Source organism: Chiloscyllium plagiosum, unplaced genomic scaffold (genome assembly GCF_037043375.1).
Source record: "Chiloscyllium plagiosum isolate Xiang-an unplaced genomic scaffold, Cpla_swu_hap1 HiC_scaffold_4, whole genome shotgun sequence".
NCBI classification, from domain to species: domain Eukaryota; kingdom Metazoa; phylum Chordata; class Chondrichthyes; order Orectolobiformes; family Hemiscylliidae; genus Chiloscyllium; species Chiloscyllium plagiosum.
Window position 1 is genome coordinate 50855710 of NW_028270142.1, and position 18373 is coordinate 50874082.

Below are 18373 nucleotides of genomic sequence, written 5' to 3' on the forward strand. Positions count from 1 at the left end.
ATGTTGCATAGAATTTGTTTATTTCTGAAGCTCTTAACATTTGAAAATGTAAAAGGCTTTAAGATACAAACGTTGTTAACTGCCGAATAATTGCACCTGCCCACACTGTCTGCATTATCGTTGCTGTTAATTCATTTTTCAGGGGCTAATTATTTTAATAAGGACTCGAGAAATAATCAATTAAAGCAGTAATATCATGCAGCTTTCAGGTATATCTTGCTACTTTTGTGAACCTGGTGCTAATTACACAAACAGTTTAGAAATGAACAAATTAAAACAAGATGTTGAATTATCAATTTGGTTTCCAAAACTTCCACATAAAGCACATGCTTCTGCATCAGTGAAAAGGAGCTACCCAATAAGGGCACAGCTTCACTGCTACTTCCATCTCTCTGATTATAGCTTAGGGTGGATGAGTTGATGGTGTCATTTTAACTGTAATGTATTTCTTAGCAACACAGGATTCAGAAGCAGGGGGAGGCCATTCAGCCCTTCAAGCTTGTTTTGTCATTCAGTGGATCATGATAGATTGAGTAGTGCTCTCAGCCACATTTTCAAGTCTAACAGAACCTTTGACTCCCTTGTTTATCAAAGATCCACCTAAGTTAGCATCGAATAAACTTCACGATCCAGCCTCATGACTTGAGAAGAGAAGGAAGTTCTCCTCATGTCTGTGTTAAATGGCTGACCTCTTAATCGTAAACAGTGTCCTGTAGATCTCATTGCCACAAGAATCACTGGATTCCCCAGAATTCTTTATAGCCAATGAGGCACTCTCTGAAGTAAATGAACTGTATGTGTTGCTATTGTGATGTCGGTAACACAGCGACCAACTTGCACACTGCAAACTCCCGCAGTGAGATAATGATCAGATAGTCTTTTATTTTGTGAAATTGATTGAGGGATAAATATTGGCCATGACATCAGGGAAAACTCTCTTGCTTTTCTTCAAAGTATTGCCATGAGACAACTCTTATCCATTTGGGAGGGCACCTGAACATCTCACTTAAAAGCTATCTTAGTGCTGCGCTGGAGTTTCAGTCTTGACTGTTGTGCTCTAATACTGTAGGAAACTTGAAACCTACAACCTTCTCAGAGATGAATTCTGCCGACTGAACCACTGGTAATTGGATTCGATTGTGATGTATGAAACTAGACACAGATCCTTCACTTAATAGTTGCCATTTTTGCATTCCATGTATCCACCTCCTGAATATAATCCAAGAATCCAGGCAGCCTCTCTTTATAATTTTGAGTAGAAACATAGAAATATGGAAAATAGGTGCATGAGTAGGCTATTCAGCCCTTCAAGTCTGCTCCACCATTCAATGTGACCATGACTGATCTTGCAATTTAGTACCCTATTCCCACTTCCTCCCCACTCCCTTGGATCCTTTTATCCCTAAGAACTGTATCAACCTGATAAACCAAGAATAACCAATAAAGACAGCAGGACTAATGAACAAACTCTATGACAGTCCCTTAAATGGGTATTGTAACACAAATCAAAATTTCAACAGAAACTTATCAGATTAAATAAAAATGTAATTTAGTAGAGAGATGATGCACCCCTGTCGTGTGCACTGATCACAGAAGCTCACTGATGGACGCTGCCCACTCATTCTCCAGGCACACCTTCGTGTGAATATAGCAATGGAAAAGGGGCAGACAGTCAGGCCAAACCACCCCTTGGATCTGTTAATGGATACCCTAGGCAGGCCCCATGAGCAGGCCAAAAAATAAACCTTCCTACCCACCCATCACATTGCCTCTCCTTATTCTCTTCGGAAAGTTAAACCGACCAAATCAAACGAAAAGGAAACGGCTCCTTAAAGGGTTACAGAAATCCTAATTGTAAATTTAACTTTAAATTAAAATGTAATTGTTGACAGAAAGAATGCACTGCAGCTTCTATGCTCACCAGTTGCCAAAGGCCTCCTGTGTCCCTTACATAGGTGTGCCCTCTCCAAGGTCACTCAATACCTAACTGTGGAAGAGAGGTAGGCAGTCACATCTAACCTCCATGTCCATTGGCTGGACATGTTTATGGCCACCATAACCATGCACCAGGAGCAGGGCATCAAGAGTGTCTCTTTATACCATGTTTTGTTTAACCAATACAATACAAGAAGTCCAATATGAATTAACAAAACTAACCAGTCAAAGCCACTTAAAGTGTCACTGTAACATGAATATAAAGTTCAGTGGTAACTTCAGGTCCTGAGCCTCCTCCATCTCCTCCCACTCTGCCGAGGACGTGCAGGTCCTGGACCTCCTCTATCGCCTCCCACTCTGCCGAGGATGTGCAGGTCCTGGGCCTCCTCCATCGCCTCCCACTCTACCGAGGATGTGCAGGTCTTGGACCTCCTCTATCGCCTCCCACACTGCCGAGGATGTGCAGGTCCTGGGCCTCCTCCATCTCCTCCCACTCTGCCGAGGATGTGCAGGTCCTGGGCCTCCTCTATCGCCTCCCACACTGCCGAGGACATGCAGGTCCTGAGCCTCCTCCATCTCCTCCCACTCTACCGAGGATGTGCAGGTCCTGGGCCTCCTCCATTGCCTCCCACTCTGCCGAGGATGTGCAGGTCCTGGGCCTCCTCCATTGCTTCCCACTCTGCCGAGGATGTGCAAGTCCCAGACCTCCTCCATCACCTCCCACTCTGCCGAGGACATGCAGGTTCTGGGCCTCCTTCCCCGCCACTCCCTCACAACCCAACGCCTGGAGGAAGAATGCCTCATCTTCTGCCTCGGAGCACTTCAACCCTAGGGCATCAATGTGGACTTCACCCAGTTTCATCATTTCCCCTCCCCCCCACCTTACCCCAGTTCCAACCTGACAGCTCAGGACCATCCTCATGACCTGTCCTACCTGCCAATCTTCCTTCCCACCTATCCGCTCCACCCTCCTTTCCGACCTGTCACCATTATCCCCAACCTCATCAACCTATTGCACTCTTAGCTACCTTCTCCCCAGACCCAACCCCCCCTCCCATTTATCTCTCCACGCTGGAGGCTCCCTGTCTCATTCCTGATGAAGGGCTTTGCCTGAAACATCGATGTTCCTGCTCCTCAGTTGCTGCCTGACCTCCTGTACTTTTCCAGCACCACTCTAATCTTGACTCTGATATCCAGCGTCTTCTGCAGCCCTTACTTTCGCCTAGTTGATTTTAACCTTACTGTGAATCCTCTTGCAAGTATGCCTACATTGAAGAAGTTCTCCTCCTCTCTATAAAGATCTCAGTGAGTCTCTCTGTCACTGCAACTACCAGGTTATCTCCTCTGACCTGAGCTCTTCAACCATGTCCTGAAACAGACTCACTAACACAGCTTCTTCCTCAGTGCTTGCCTCCATAACCAACTGATCCCACATGGACTCCGGACTACAGTCAAAACAGCACAGTTTGGATCCAAACAGGACAACCAGTACAGACTACAAATTCAAAACCACCAGCTATGATTCTCCTTCAGGATCCTCCACTCCACGCTCGCAGCCATGTACCGCCACCTAACCTCTCTACTGTCAACAATGCCTCAACTGAGGGCCACACTCTCAGAACTGCAAAGATATCCTAAGAAGAACTCATACTCTCAACAAAGTATTTTTACCTCATCTCAAACATCAAAAACTGTAAATAAATCAAACTTTTATATACCCACCTCCATAACGAGCACTCTTCAAACATTCCAGAAGCTTCCCCTGGCCTCTGGAACAGCTCAGCCGCCATTAGTCATGAGGCCGGCACAGCCACCATCCCCACAGCAATTGATGACGTCACTTCCGCTTTTATTGCGGCTGCTACCGCAACCATGTCTGCTCCGAACGATTTCACATGCACCACACATGACATCACTTCTGCCCCTCACATCATGGCTGATATCACACGTTCCGTGACTTCCGACCTCCCTTCTGCCATCGTCGCCACCACTTCCACCCCCACCAACGCCACTCACCTGCATACTGCCGACGCCCCCACGGATCCCACTGTCACCATCCTCACCCCCCAGAACACTGAGGGGAACATCACCCCTGTGACTCCACCCCCATTCCCCTATCACTACTCCCACTCCAGTTACAGGCTCTGCCCCCACTCCCAGCTCCACACCTACACCAGGTCTGAGCTCCCAGCCCTGCTCATTTTTCACCTTTCCCCAGACTTCCCCCTCACTGAGGACGAATGATCAGTCCTCAGCAAAGGTCTGACCTTCATCCCCCTCTGCCCATGCATCAATGAATTTAATACACGCTGTGACGTCGAACACTTCTTCCGCCACCTCCATCTCCGAGCTTACCTTTTCAATCAGGACTCCTGCCCACCTTCTGAGGACCCCTTCGCCCGCCTCCAACACACATCCACCTGGACACCCTGTGCTGGCCTTTTACCCATTTTCGACCTCTTCATTTCCACCGAGATATTAACCACCTCAACCTGTCTAGCCCCTCCCCCACTCCAACCTCTCACCTTCTCAACGCACAGCCCTCCACTCCATCTGCTCCAATCCCAACCTCACCATCAGACCAGCGGATAAAGGGGGTGCAGTTGTAGTTTGGCGCACTGACCACTACACCGCTGAAGCCAGGTGCCATATCGAAGACACCCCCTCCTACTGCCCCCTCAGCCATGACACCACCCCCCATCACCAAACCATCATCTCCCAGACCATACACAACCTCATCACCTCAGGAGAACTCCCACCCACAGCTTCCAACCTAATCGTTCGGGAACCCTGCACTACCCAATTTTTACCTCCTTCCCAAGATCCGCAAGCCTGACCGCCCTGGCTGACCCATTGTCTCCGCCTACTCCTGCCCCACAGAACTCATCTCCACCTACCTCGATATTATCCTATCCCCCCAAGTCCAGGAACTCCCCACATACGTTCGAGACACCACCCACGCCTTTCGCCTCCTCCAAGACTTCCATTTCCCCGGCCCCCAATCCCTCATCTTCACCATGGACATCCAATCCCTCTACACCTCCATCCGCCATGGTCAGCACCTCCAAGCCCTCCGTTTCTTCCTCTCCCGACCTACAAACGGACCCACCACCAGGGATATATTTCCCTCGCCACCCCTATCTGCTTTCCACAAAGACTGTTCCCTCCATGACTACCTGGTCAGGTCCATGCTACCCAACAACCCACCCTCCCCTCCTGGCACCTTCCCCTGCCACTGCAGGAATTGAAAATCCTGCGCCCACACCTCCCCCCCTCACCTCCATCCAAGCCCCCAAAGGAGCCTGCCACATCCATCAAAGTTTTACCTGCACTTCCACCAATGTCATTTTTTTTTTTTTAGATTAGATTACAGTGTGGAAACAGGCCCTTCGGCCCAACAAGTCCACACCGACCCGCCGAAGCGAAACCCACCCATACCCCTACATTTACCCCTTACCTAACACTACGCGCAATTTAGTATGGCCAATTCACCTGACCCTGCACATCTTTGGATTGTGGGAGGAAACCGGAGCACCCGGAGGAAACCCACGCAGACACGGGGAGAACGTGCAAACTCCACACAGTCAGTCGCCTGAGGAGGGAATTGAACCCGGGTCTCTGGCGCTGTGAGGCAGCAGTGCTAACCACTGTGCCACCGTGCCGCCCATTTATTGCATCCGTTGCTCCCGATGCGGTCTCCTTTACATTGGGGAGACTGGACACCTTCTTGCAGAATGCCTTAGGAAACATCTCTGGGACACCCGCACCAAACAACTCCACTGCCCTGTGGCCGAACATTTCAACTCCCCCTCCCACTCTGTCGAGGACATGCAGGTGCTGGGCCTCCTCCACCGCCACTCCCTCACCACCCGTCGCCTGGAGGAAGATCACCTTATCTTCCGCCTCAGGACACTTCAACCCCAGGGCATCAATGTGGACTTCATCAGTTTCAACATTTCCCCTCTCCCCACCTTACCCCAGTTCCAACCTGCCAGCTCTTCACCATCCTCATGACCTGTCCTTCCCCCATTCGCTCCCACCCTTCTCTCCGACCTATCACCTCATCCCCACCTCCATCCACCTATTGCACTCTTAGCTACCTTCTCCCCAGCCCGACCCCTCTCCCATTTATCTCTCCACCCTGTCTCATTCCTAATGAAGGGCTTTTGCCCGAACCGTCGATGTTCCTGCTCCTCGGATGCTGCCTGACTTGCTGTGCTTTTCCAGCACCACTCTAATCTTGACACTTATTATGTTAACACCAAGTGTTAATCAAGTGGTCTATAATGCACACCAAACAGTGCCTAATGGTCATGGAAAGCCTCAAGAATACCCATGGACACTATGTTCCCCTTCTCCAGGGATACCGAGTCATGGAAAAGAGGTAGAATGTCAGATATAACAAACCTCTCTATGGCCCACTGTTTGGACCTGATAATGGTCAGCTTAAGAGCAGGTCTGCTCCACTACCTGCCACCCCAGTCCCTCTGTTATACTATTTTGATTGACAAAATTAGCAAATGAAAAATTTACTTTTTAAAGTAAATAAGTCTCACAAACTTGACAGAGTTTTTTGAGGAAGTAACAAAGAGAATTGATGAGGGCAGAGCAGTAAATGTGATCTATATGGACTTCAGTAAGGCATTCAACAAGGTTCCCCATGGAAGACTGATTAGCAAAGTTAGATCTCATGGAATGCAGAGAGAACTTGCCATTTGGATACAGAACTGGCTCAAAGGTAGAAGACAGAGGGTGGTGGTGGAGGGTTGTTTTTCACACTGGAGGCCTGTGACCAGTGGAGTGCCCCAAGGATTGGTGCTGGGTCCTCTACGTTTTGTCATTTTCATAAATGATTTGGATGCGAGCATAAGAGGTACAGTTAGTAAGTTTGTAGATGACACCAAAATTGGAGGTGTAGTGGACAATGAAGAGAGTTACCTCAGATTACAACAGGATCTTGACCAGATGGGCCAATGGGCTGAGGAGTGGCAGATGGAGTTTAATTCAGATAAATGCAAAGTGCTGCATTTTGGGAAAGCAAATCTTAGCAGGACATATACACTTAATGGTATGGTCCTAGGGAGTGTTGCTGAATAAAAAGACCTTGGACTGCAAGGTAGATAGGATAGTGAAGAAGGCGTTTGGTATGTCTTCCTTTATTGGTCAGAGTATTGAGTACAGGAGTTGGGAGGTCATGTTGCGGCTGTACAGGACATTGGTTAGGCCACTTTTGGAATATTGCATGCAATTCTGGTCTCCTTCCTATTGGAAAGATGTTGTGAAACTTGAAAGGGTTCAGAAAAGATTTACAAGGATGTTGCCAGGATTGGAGGATTTGAGCTGTAAGGAGAGGCTGAACAGGCTGGGGCTGTTTTCCCTGGAGCATCGGAGGCTGAGGGGTGATCTTATAGATGTTTACAAAATTACGAGGGGCATGAGTAGGGTAAATAGGCAAAGTCTTTTCCCTGAGGTCGGGGAGTCCAGAACTAGGTTTAGGGTGAGGGGGAAAGATATAAAAGAGACATACAGGGCAACGTTTTCACGCAGAGGGTGGTACATGTATGGAATGAGCTGCCAGAGGAAGTGGTGGAGACTGGTACAATTGCAATGTTTAAGAGGCATTTGGATGGGATATGAATAGGAAGGGTTTGGAGGGATATGGGCTGGGTGCTGGCAGGTGGGACTAGATTGGGTTGGGATAGCTGGTCGGCATGGACGGGTTGGACCGAAGGGTCTGTTTCCATGCTGTACATCCCTATGACACTATGAATTAGCCCTTAAAATAGCACTGTAACAAAAACTGAATTTCAAAGGAAACTTACCGCACTTCTGGCAGGGGATAACGTGCCCACCAATTGAATACACTTTCACATATGTATCTTAACCATAAAAATAAGGTATCATTAACATCAATGGCTGGCACATGCCTCTCAGTAACATACTAATTTCTGCCCTTCTTTTTATTTTTAAGTGCTGTGGTAGCACTGGCATTTTGTTTATTACTTCACCATAAGAATAGATACAAAGTACTTATTTAATAACTAGTGCTTTGTTATCCATTATAATTTCACTCCATCTGTCTTTAATGGGCCCACATGCCCCTTTATTGCCCTGTGTTAATATGTTTATAAATTGAGTTTTGCTTGTTTCTTTGCATGTTTTATTCCTTTTATTTACTGTGCATCTTCTTAATTTCTGAATGTTTCTTTTTGTTCTAAAAACTCTTCCAGTTTTCAACATTTCCACTATTCTTACAATTATGTAAGTTTTTTTCCTTTAGTTTCTATCCCTCATCTCATATGTTAATCACACTTGTTTAAAGACATGAGTAAAAGGCTTTGCCTTTTAGCAACATGTTTTTGTTTAGTACTGTATAAAATACCGTTCCCACTGTGTGCCTGTAGATTTAAGCCTTCAGTGCTGTTTGCGGCAGTCAATTCTCTTCTTGTCCATTCAAAGTGTGCCTAATTTAAATTTAAAAGATTTGAGTTCTCCCAAGGTTGTGTAGGGTGTGCAATTAAATGGTGAAATGAAGGGAAAAATACACAGCGATTGATTGGAATCTGGAAAGCACTGCCTGAGAGTGTGGTAGAGACAGATTCAATCATGCTTGCAAAAAAGAATTAAAAAGTTATCTGAAGTAAAAGGCCTTTGATAAGGTGCCACACGGGAGGCTGCTGAGCAAGGTGAGGGCCCATGGTGTTCGAGGTGAGCTACTGGTATGGATTGAGGATTGGCTGTCTGACAGAAGGCACAGAGTTGGGATAAAAGGTTCTTTTTCGGAATGGCAGCCAGTGACAAGCGGTGTCCCGCAGAGTTCAGTATTGGGGCCGCAGCTGTTCACATTATATATTAATGATCTGGATGAAGGGACTGGGGGCATTCTAGTGAAGTGTGCCGATGATACAAAGTTAGGTGGACAGGCAGGTAGTACTGAGGAGGTGGGGAGGCTGCAGAAGGATCTAGACAGTTTGGAGGAGTGGTCCAGGAAATGGCTGATGGAATTCAATGTGAGCAAATGCGAGGTCTTGCACTTTGGAAAAAAGAATAGAAGCATGGATTACTTTCTAAACGGTGAGAAAATTCGTAAAGCCAAAGTACAGAGGGATCTGGGAGTGCTAGTTGAGGATTCTCTTAAGGTAAACATGCAAGTTGAGTCCATGATTAAGAAAGCGAATGCAATGTTGTCAATTATCTCAAGAGGGTTGGAATATAAAAGCAATGATGTGCTACTGAGACTTTATAAAGCTCTGGTTAGACCCCATTTCGAGTACTGTGTCCAGTTTTGGTCCCCACACCTCAGGAAGGACATTCTGACACTGGAGCGTGTCCAGCGGAGATTCACACGGATGATCCCTGGAATGGTTGGTCTAACATATGAGGAACGGCTGAGGATCCTGGGATTATATTCATTGGAGTTTAGAAGATTAAGGGGAGATCTAACAGAAACTTACAAGATAATACATGGCTTGGAGAGGGTGGACGCTAGGAAATTGTTTCCGTTAGGCAAGGAGACTAGGACCTGTGGACACAGCCTTAGAATTAGAAGGGGTAAATTCAGAACAGAAATACGGAGACATTTCTTCAGCCAGAGAGTGGTGGGCCTGTGGAATTCATTGCCACAGAGTGCAGTGGACGCTGCAACGCTAAATGTCTTCAAGGCAGAAATTGATAAATTCTTGATGTCACAAGGAATTAAGGGCTACGGGGAGAATGCGGGTAAGTGGAGTTGAAATGCCCATCAGCCATGATTGAATGGCGGAGTGGACTCGATGGGCCGAATGGCCTTACTTCCGCTCTTATGTCTTATGGTCTTAAAAATGTTTGGAGGGCTAAAAGGGAAAAGAAGGGGAATGGGACTAGCTGAATATCTCTTGTAGACAGTCAGCATGAACACAGCATGTCAAATAGTCTCCTTTTGTAGTGTAACATTTTTACAGTTTTATGATTCCAAGAGTTATGTTATTGCTGTTAATGCAGCTCATTCTTTTCTTTTTGTTATTTAAGAACGACCTCAGCTCATTCTCTTTTTTTATTAAATTGAGTACCTGATATATATGCACAGCTAGGAGGAGACCTGTGTTTGGTGGTTGACCTCAATATTGTCAGGAGTAAAGTTTCTACAGTTGGCCTCAAAGAAAAGGGAGATGTAGCCAGGGTTTCTCACTGTATCACCTTTGCTACAAGCAAATTTTGGATTATGACGAGGTTCAGTTACAACTTGGGTTACAACAAGGTTTACACATGCAGAGTCATTACACAAGGAGGGACAGGAGGCAGACTTGTGTCTGTGAGAATGTACATCAGCATGAAGTCACCCAGAGTTAAGGAAGAAGGGAGGGGTCCAACTTGGCAAAGAAGAAAAAGCACGTTTCAATTTATAAATTTATATGCTTTTGTAATAATCTTTTTTTAACTGGCCCTGCTGCTTTCAAAGATCTGTGTACAGTGTATTATCTTCAAATTATAACTGTTCTGATGAAGTGTCATTGACCTGAAGTTGTAAATCTGTTTTTGGGTGTTTACCCAATTAATATTTCTAGCCTCCTGTTGGAGATGCCTGTAACCATTGGAATTTAGAAGAGTAAGAAGTGATCTTATTGAAACGTGTGAGATTCTGAAGAGGCGAGACAGGATGGACGTGGACAGGATGTTTTCCCCTTGTGGAAGAGACTGGGGTTCTTGGGCACAGTTTAAAAATAAAGGGCCTTAAAAATAATGAGGAGGAATTCATCTCTCAAAGTTGTGGGTCTATAGAACTCTGTTTGTGAGAGAATGGTGGAGACGGGATCATTGAATGGTTTTATCTTGGTGATGAATAAATTCTTGATGGAGAAGAAGTCAAGGTCTATCAGACGTGGGGTAGATACATGGATTTGATCAGCCATGAACTTATTAAATAGCATAGCAGGCTCGAGGGGATGAATGGCCTACTCCTGCTCCTAATTTGTATGTATTTTATTTTGTTTGTATGTCATTTGGTACAATGACAACAGCTGAGTAGGCTGGACTGATTGTTGTGAACTGAAATATTATGTGAAATTGTCACGTTTACTCCAATGATCAGAAATCAGAGTCATCAACAATTGTCTCCATCAAGTTGTGTATTAATTTCGGGAGCCATTCAGAATTTTGACGTGATTTCACATTTGAATCCATCCCATGGTGGTTCGCTTCAGAGATCTTGTGGGTATATCATCAGTTTTGCTAATATAGCCACCCTATTCTGCTAGTCTTAGGCCTAAGGTACAAGCGTTGCCTTCATTTGGATGTGCAAGAAATTTACAGTGATTTGGCACCCATCTATATGCATGCATGTTTATGTAGACAAGTAAACACATCAAACTCTAACCCCTCATGATGTGAGCCTTTTTTGATGGTAAAACAACAGAGCCGTTGGAGAGTTGTGGAAAGCTAGGTGATAGTGAATACTGCAGATGCTGGAGATTTAGAGTCAGGGCTGTGGTTTGGGAAAAGCACATCAGGTCAGGCAGCATCTGAGGAGCAGGAAAATCAACGTTTCGGGCAAGAGCCCTTCATCAAGAATGAGGCTGGGAGCCTCAGGGGTGGAGAGATAAATGGGAGGGTGGTGGGGCTGGAGGGAAGGTAGCTGAGAGTGCAGTAGGTGGATGGAGGTGGGGGTAATGGTGATAGGTAGGAGAGGAAGGTGGAGTGGATAGGTGGGAAGGAAGATTGGCAGGTGGGACAGGTCATGAGGATGGTGCTGAGCTAGAAGGTTGGAACTGGGCTAAGATGGGGGAGGGGATTGGGGAAATTGGTGAAATCCACATTGATGCCATGAGATTGGTGGGATCTGAGGCGGAAGATGAGGCATTCTTCCTCCAGGCATTGGGTGGTAAGGGAGTGGTGTTGGAGGAGGCCCAGGACCTGCATGTCCTCGGGGTGGGGGGAGGGTGTTGTGGGTGCAGGTTTTGCAATTTCTGCAGTGGCAGGGGAAGGTGCCGGGAGGGGATGCTGGGTTGTTGGGGGTGTGGATCTGACAAGGTAGTCGCGGAGGGAACAGTCTTTACGGAAAGTGGATAGGGGTGGGGAGGGAAATATATCTCTGCTGGTGGGATCTGTTTGTAGATGGCGGAAATGGCGGAGGATGATGCAATGTATACGGAGGTTGGTGGGGTGGAAGGTAAGGACCAGAGTGGTTCTGTCCTTGTTGCGGTTGGAGGATTGGGATTTGAAAGCTATCAAAAGCCACAACCGAAGATCAATGAGAAGCTCAAATGACCACGTCATGAGCGGAAAGCTTTTCACGTTGATAAATTGAGAATAATGAAACGGGTCCACCCTGGCAATTTCTCCATAGCAGTGAATGTCACAAATCCCTTTGTGAATAATGTTGGTGAGTGCATGTTGAAGGAAGTTTCTTGGCAGACTCTTTACAACAACTGCATGACTTTCACCTCTCAGGATATGGATGGCTGTTGGATGGCTTATGGAGTGAATTTCCCAAGCAGGCTACTTTGGAAGGAACAAAGATTATTGCCCAACATAAAAACCAAAATAATTGCAGATGCTGTAAATCAGAAGGAAAAACAGAAATTACTGTAAAAGCTCAGCAGTCTGGCAGCATCTGCGGTGACAAACCAGAGTTAACATTCCAAATTGAGTGATCCTTCGTCTGAGGAAGGATCGTTCGACCCAAACTGTTAACTCTGACTTCTCTCCACAGTTGCTGCTCAACCTGCTGAACATTTCTGGCAATTTCTGCTTTTGTTTGTTGTTGCACAATGTGTTACCTCCAAGATAAACTCCACGTGCAACTGAAAGAAAAACAGCCAATGAGAGCCAGAACTGCAGGTGGAACAACTGTGACATATTGGGCTACATAGATGAGTGACTGAGTTTAGATTGTGGTGGGAAAAATGAGAACGGGTTTACTGTGTCTATTAGAGAGAGTGAAGTTGAATGGTACCTCTTCCAACTTATTTGACACCTTTTTGCCTCTGGAATCAGCTGCTCGCTTAATCTGCCATTGGGTGAGCAGAAATGAACCATGGAATTGGACAGCAAAGAAAGGCCCCATTTGTTCCAATGTGTTTGTGCTTTGTCTCTGAAAGCTCTATCCAATTAAACTGATTGACTCTGCTCTTTAACCACTGTGCACCTTAGTTCACATTTCAAAAGTGGTTTTGCCCATTAAGTTTGAGTATTTAAAGTATCTTCTGCATAACCTCAATTGAGCTTTGAAACACAATATTATATTTCTGTTTTCTAAAATATGACAGTAAAATGAAGTTATTGCATAAAATAGATGTCAGCTTAAATCATTAACTGGTACTCGTCTGCGACGGGATATCTTGTGTTCAATTCTTATTCGGTCCTTGCATATAAAATAAGTTACCATTTTCTTCTGAATAGCGTTACGACATTATGACTGAGCATAAATCTCCCACTTCTTGTAATTTGAGTGGACTCAACACATCGCATGCATTGATAAAACAGAAGAACTGTGAGGAGTTTTTTTTGGGGGGGGTGTGGTTTGTGGGTATCCCAGGTCAACATTCTTTTGTTTGTCCACAATGTTGAGCCAAATTAACCGATGATTCATTTGACTGCTGCTGTGTGGGATCTTACTGTGCACAGATTGACTACTAAGATTGCCACCCAAACATTACTACATGTCAATATAGACACATTTGAAATCAGGTGCCATACGTATGCATTCCTTCCCTTTTTAATGATTGTGGTTCAATATTTTAAATTTAGAATTAGTGAGATACCCAAATGCTCCCAAAATTTGATTCAAATTTTGAATAAAGTGTACACTGTTTTGTTAAAAGGATGCTACGAACAGATTCTGAGTGAGACCAAACCAAAAATAGGTCATGATTTAATCTCATTGTTGCATTCTGTTATTAAATGCTGTTTTTTTTAGAAAGCATGAACTCACTGTAAAATGACCTCAAAGTATATATAATATATATATTGCAGTGCTGAAAACCAATTGCTAAAAGCACTAGAAAGCCGTAGAGGTGAAGTAATGGCTATGTACGGTGACCTGACTGAAGTCAAACACCAAGACCGTGGTATGCAAGGCCATCGCTGGAAGGTAAGGGCAAGCAACAAGTCTCCTCCTGCAGCTTTCCATCAAAACTCTTCCTTATGAATGCAGCATTAGAGCTGGGCTGAATGAAGTCTTTCAGCAAGTGAGGAGCAGTTATGTCGCCATGCAAATGAGACAGGCCCGGAGATGTAATGAATCTTCTATCAACCTTTCCTACCAGGGTGACAGCTTGCTTTGAGGAAGGTTGTAAATGCGAGAGAGATTGTGGTATAATTCCTCAGACTGGCATTTCTGCCCCCCAGTCACCATTCGATTATCTTCCAAATTGCTGTGTTTCAGAGAGATAAAGATTTTTTATGGCTTGCTGACTTGAAACAAGCAGTATAGCTAGAAAAGCAATGGCAATCCTGCCATGCATAGCAATTTCATTGGTAAAAGACAAGATCTTCACTCATATATTTCAAAACTTACTGAGGACAAGCCAGGAAATGGGGGCAGGGGTGGTGATTGGCAATAATATGAAATATATTTTGGCATGTAAAATTATCTAAATATATTTCTGTATGAAATTTGTTGGGGGTGTTTAATTTAGAATGTGTTTAATATCCAAAGCCTTCCTGCACCAGTAATCCTGCCTAGAGGTTTCAAAAAGATTACCTCCATTTTTCATATAATGTTAATTTTGGGTTTCAGTGCACAAAATATTAAATTTGGACTTTTTCTGTTAATTAAAATTTTGTAATTAGAATGAAAATAATTGTCATGCTGCTCAGAGCTTTAAAATAGTGAGCATACAAAAAAAAAGCAGGATGTTGATTCTTGCAGAATATTTCTTGTTAAAATTTACAACTTTATAACCTTTAAGCATGATAACCAATGCTATGTTGAAATCAAGCTATATTTTGGAAAATGACTACAGAGTAAATATTGTTTGCCACTATTAAAGCAGAAATGCTAACACAATTTTATAAGAGCATGCATTGCGATGGACTCAGTTTTGAAAATGTGTTGCTGGAAAAGCGCAGCAGGTCAGGCAGCATCCAGGGAACAGGAGAATCGACGTTTCGGGCATAAGCCCTTTTTCAGGAAGTTTCCTGAAGAAGGGCTTATGCCCGAAACATCGATTCTCCTGTTCCTTGGATGCTGCCTGACCTGCTGCGCTTTTCCAGCAACACATTTTCAGCTCTGATCTCCAGCATCTGCAGACCTCACTTTCTCCTCAAAGATGGACTCAGTTTCCCCACAAGGAAGCCAGTGCCTGTTACAAGTTTAGGGACTTCTTCTAGATGGGTTATTGGTACGGAGTCAAAGCCATTCCCATTGAACAGTTGAAGCTTGTGATCTTTATTCAATGTTAGAATGTTTAATGCATGCTAAACCAAAGGAATTCCAAACGAATATGTAGAGAGTCAAGGCTAGATCTGAATTGTTGTGTACAATGAGTGGACATAACAAAGCAGGAGATGCTTTGAAACCAGATTCTCTTTATTTCAGGAAAGGGGTGTTCACTGTATTCTCTCAGACCAGCGTAGTTAGCAAAATGCCTTCTCATGTTGCAGGGTGTCATAGAGTCATAGAGATGTACAGCATGGAAACAGACCCTTCGGTCCAACCCGTCCACGCCGACCAGATTTCCCAACCCAACCTAGTCCCACCTGCCAGCACCCAGCCCATATCCCTCCAAACCCTTCCTATTCATATATCCATCCAAATGCCTCTGAAATGTTGCGTTTGTATCCGCCACTTCCTCTGGCAGCTCATTCCATTCACGTACCATCCTCTGTGTGAAAAAGTTGCTCCGTAGGTCTCTTTTATATCTTTCCCCTCTCATCCTAAACCTATGCCCTCCAGTTCTGGACTCACCGACCCCAGTGAAAAGACTTTGCCTATTTACCCAATCCATGCCCCTCATAATTTTGTAAACCTCTATAAGGTCACCCCTCAGCCTCCGCGCTCCAGGGAAAACAACCCCAGCCTGTTCAGCCTCTCCCTATAGCTCAGATCCTCCAACTCTGACAACATCCTTGTAAATCTTTTCTGAACCCTTTCAAGTTTCACATCATCTTTCCGATAGGAAGGAGACCAGAATTGCACGCAATATTCCAAAAGTGGCCTAACCAATATCCTGTACAGCCGCAACATGACCTCCCAACTCCTGTACTCAATACTCTGACCAATAAAGGAAAGCATACCAAATGCCTTCTTCACTATCCTATCTACCCGCGACTCCACTTTCAAGGAGCTATGAACCTGGACTCCAAGGTCTCTTTGTTCAGCCACACTCCCTAGGACCTCACCATTAAGTGTAGAAGTCCTGCTAAGATTTGTTTTCCCAAAATGCAGCACTTCACATTTATCTGAATTAAACTCCATCTGCCACTACTCAGCCCATTGGCCCATCTGGTCCAGATCCTGTTGTAATCTGAGGTAACCCTCTTCGTTGTCCACTTCACCTCCAATTTTGATATCATCTGCAAACTGTACCTCTTATGCTCGCATCCAAATCATTTAAGTAAATGACAAAAAGTAGAGGACCCAGCACCGATCCTTGTGGCACTCCACTGGTCACAGGCCTCCAGTCTGAAAAACAACCCTCCACCACCACCCTCTGTCATCTTCCTTTGAGCCAGTCTGTATCCAAATGGCTAGTTCTCCCTGTATTCCGTGAGATCTAACCTTGCTAATCAGTCTCCCATGGGGAATCTTGTTGAACGCCTTACTGAAGTCCATATAGATCACATCTACTGCTCTGCCCTCATCAGTCCTCTTTGTTACTTCCTCAAAAAGCTCAATCAAGCTTGTGAGAAATGATTTCCCACGCACAAAGCCACGTTGACTATCCCTAATCAGTCCTTGCCTTTCCAACTACATGTACATCCTGTCCCTCAGGATTCCCTCCAACAACTTGCCCACCACCGATGTCAGGCTCACTAGTCTATAGTTTCCTGGCTTATCCTTACCACCCTTCTTAAACAGTGGCACCATGTTAGCCAACCTCCACTCTTCCAGCACCTCACCTGTGACTATCGATGATACAAATATCTCAGCAAGAGGCCCAGCAATCACTTCTCTAGCTTCCCACAGAGAAGCTAGACTCGTTTCAAGACATCCAGTACTTCTTCCTCTGTAATATGGACATTTTGCAAGATGTCACCATCTGTATCCCTACAGTCTATATCTTCCATATCCTTTTCCACAGTAAATACTGATGCAAAATACTCATTTAGTACCTCTCCCATTTTCTGCGGCTCCACACAAAGGCCGCCTTGCTGATCTTTGCGGGACCCTATTTTCTCCCTAGTTACCCTTTTGTCCTTAATGTATTTGTAAAAACTCCTTGGATTCTCCTTAATTCTGTTTGCGAAAGCTATCTCATGTCTCCTTTTTGCCCTCCTGATTTTCCTCTTAAGTATACCCCTACTTCCTTTATAGTCTTCTAAGAATTCAATCTATACCTTCTATTTGATCTATACCTTACATATGCTTCCTTCTTTTTCTTAACCAAACCCTCAATTTCCTTAGTCATCCAGCATTCCCTATACCTACCAGCCTTTCCTTTCACCCTAACAGGAATATACTTTCTCTGGATTCTCGTTATCTCTTTTCTGAAGGCTTCCCATTTTCCAGCTGCTTAGACTGCACAGCATCTAAATGCCAAAGTGTTCGGCAATTACAATAGTTAACACACTAAAAGTTCACCCACGCTCAGCATATCATGCTGCTTGGGCACCTGTGAAAGTGTGCAGCCACTCTGTAGCATGCTTTATGCTGGCTGCATGCATTATCTTTTAATTTTTCAACCACTACGATGTTTGCATGCTGCCTGTATCGCAATGAGCAGTGCAATGTGATTCTTCCTGCACCCAGTCCTGGTCCAACCCAAATATTACCCCCACCACAACTTTGAAATTATACTGTGGGAATATTGATGTAAAGAGGTATCCATTCATTTGAAATTTCTTCCTCATTTACATTTGAAGCCTCTGCTAAAACAATAAAGGAAGAAGGATTTCAGAAGAATATTCTTGAGGATTGTTATTTCACAATGTATGTTCATATTTTATCATTGGGCTTTCTATTTTTCCAAATGTAAGTGGTCTTTCATTTATTGCGCTGTAAGTACTTAGATAAATTGTTCCACTCAGGTTGAATGGTCTGGCACACCTCAGCCTGTTCAAATTGAACTGAAGTGTCTACGGGCTGTGAAGGATAAATTGCCTAAAGGACAGTTCATCCTCAGAATTTCGTTGTACAGCCGACTTGGGGGCTATCCACTTCGATGGTCGAACTCGAAGGATGACAACTGGACAGGGACAACCCAACCGGTCCATCATGATGGGAACTTTTATAATGTGGAGCTAAGTTTCAACCAGAGCATTGCTGCGGTAAGCAATATCATTACTTTATAATGTTTAC

At 44.8% G+C, this 18373-nt stretch overlaps 1 protein-coding gene across 4 annotated transcripts in view; it reads left to right on the forward strand.

The window, feature by feature from the left end:
* Positions 1-18373, forward strand: part of ofcc1 (orofacial cleft 1 candidate 1) — a 308134-nt gene that overhangs the window by 75445 nt on the left and 214316 nt on the right. For all 4 annotated transcript variants that reach the window (XM_087986250.1, XM_087986251.1, XM_043689352.2 and 1 more), the window contains exons 9-10: positions 13885-14002; positions 18103-18342. In XM_087986250.1, the coding sequence (XP_087842376.1) occupies positions 13885-14002; positions 18103-18342 (358 nt within the window). The remainder of the gene's footprint in view (positions 1-13884; positions 14003-18102; positions 18343-18373) is intronic.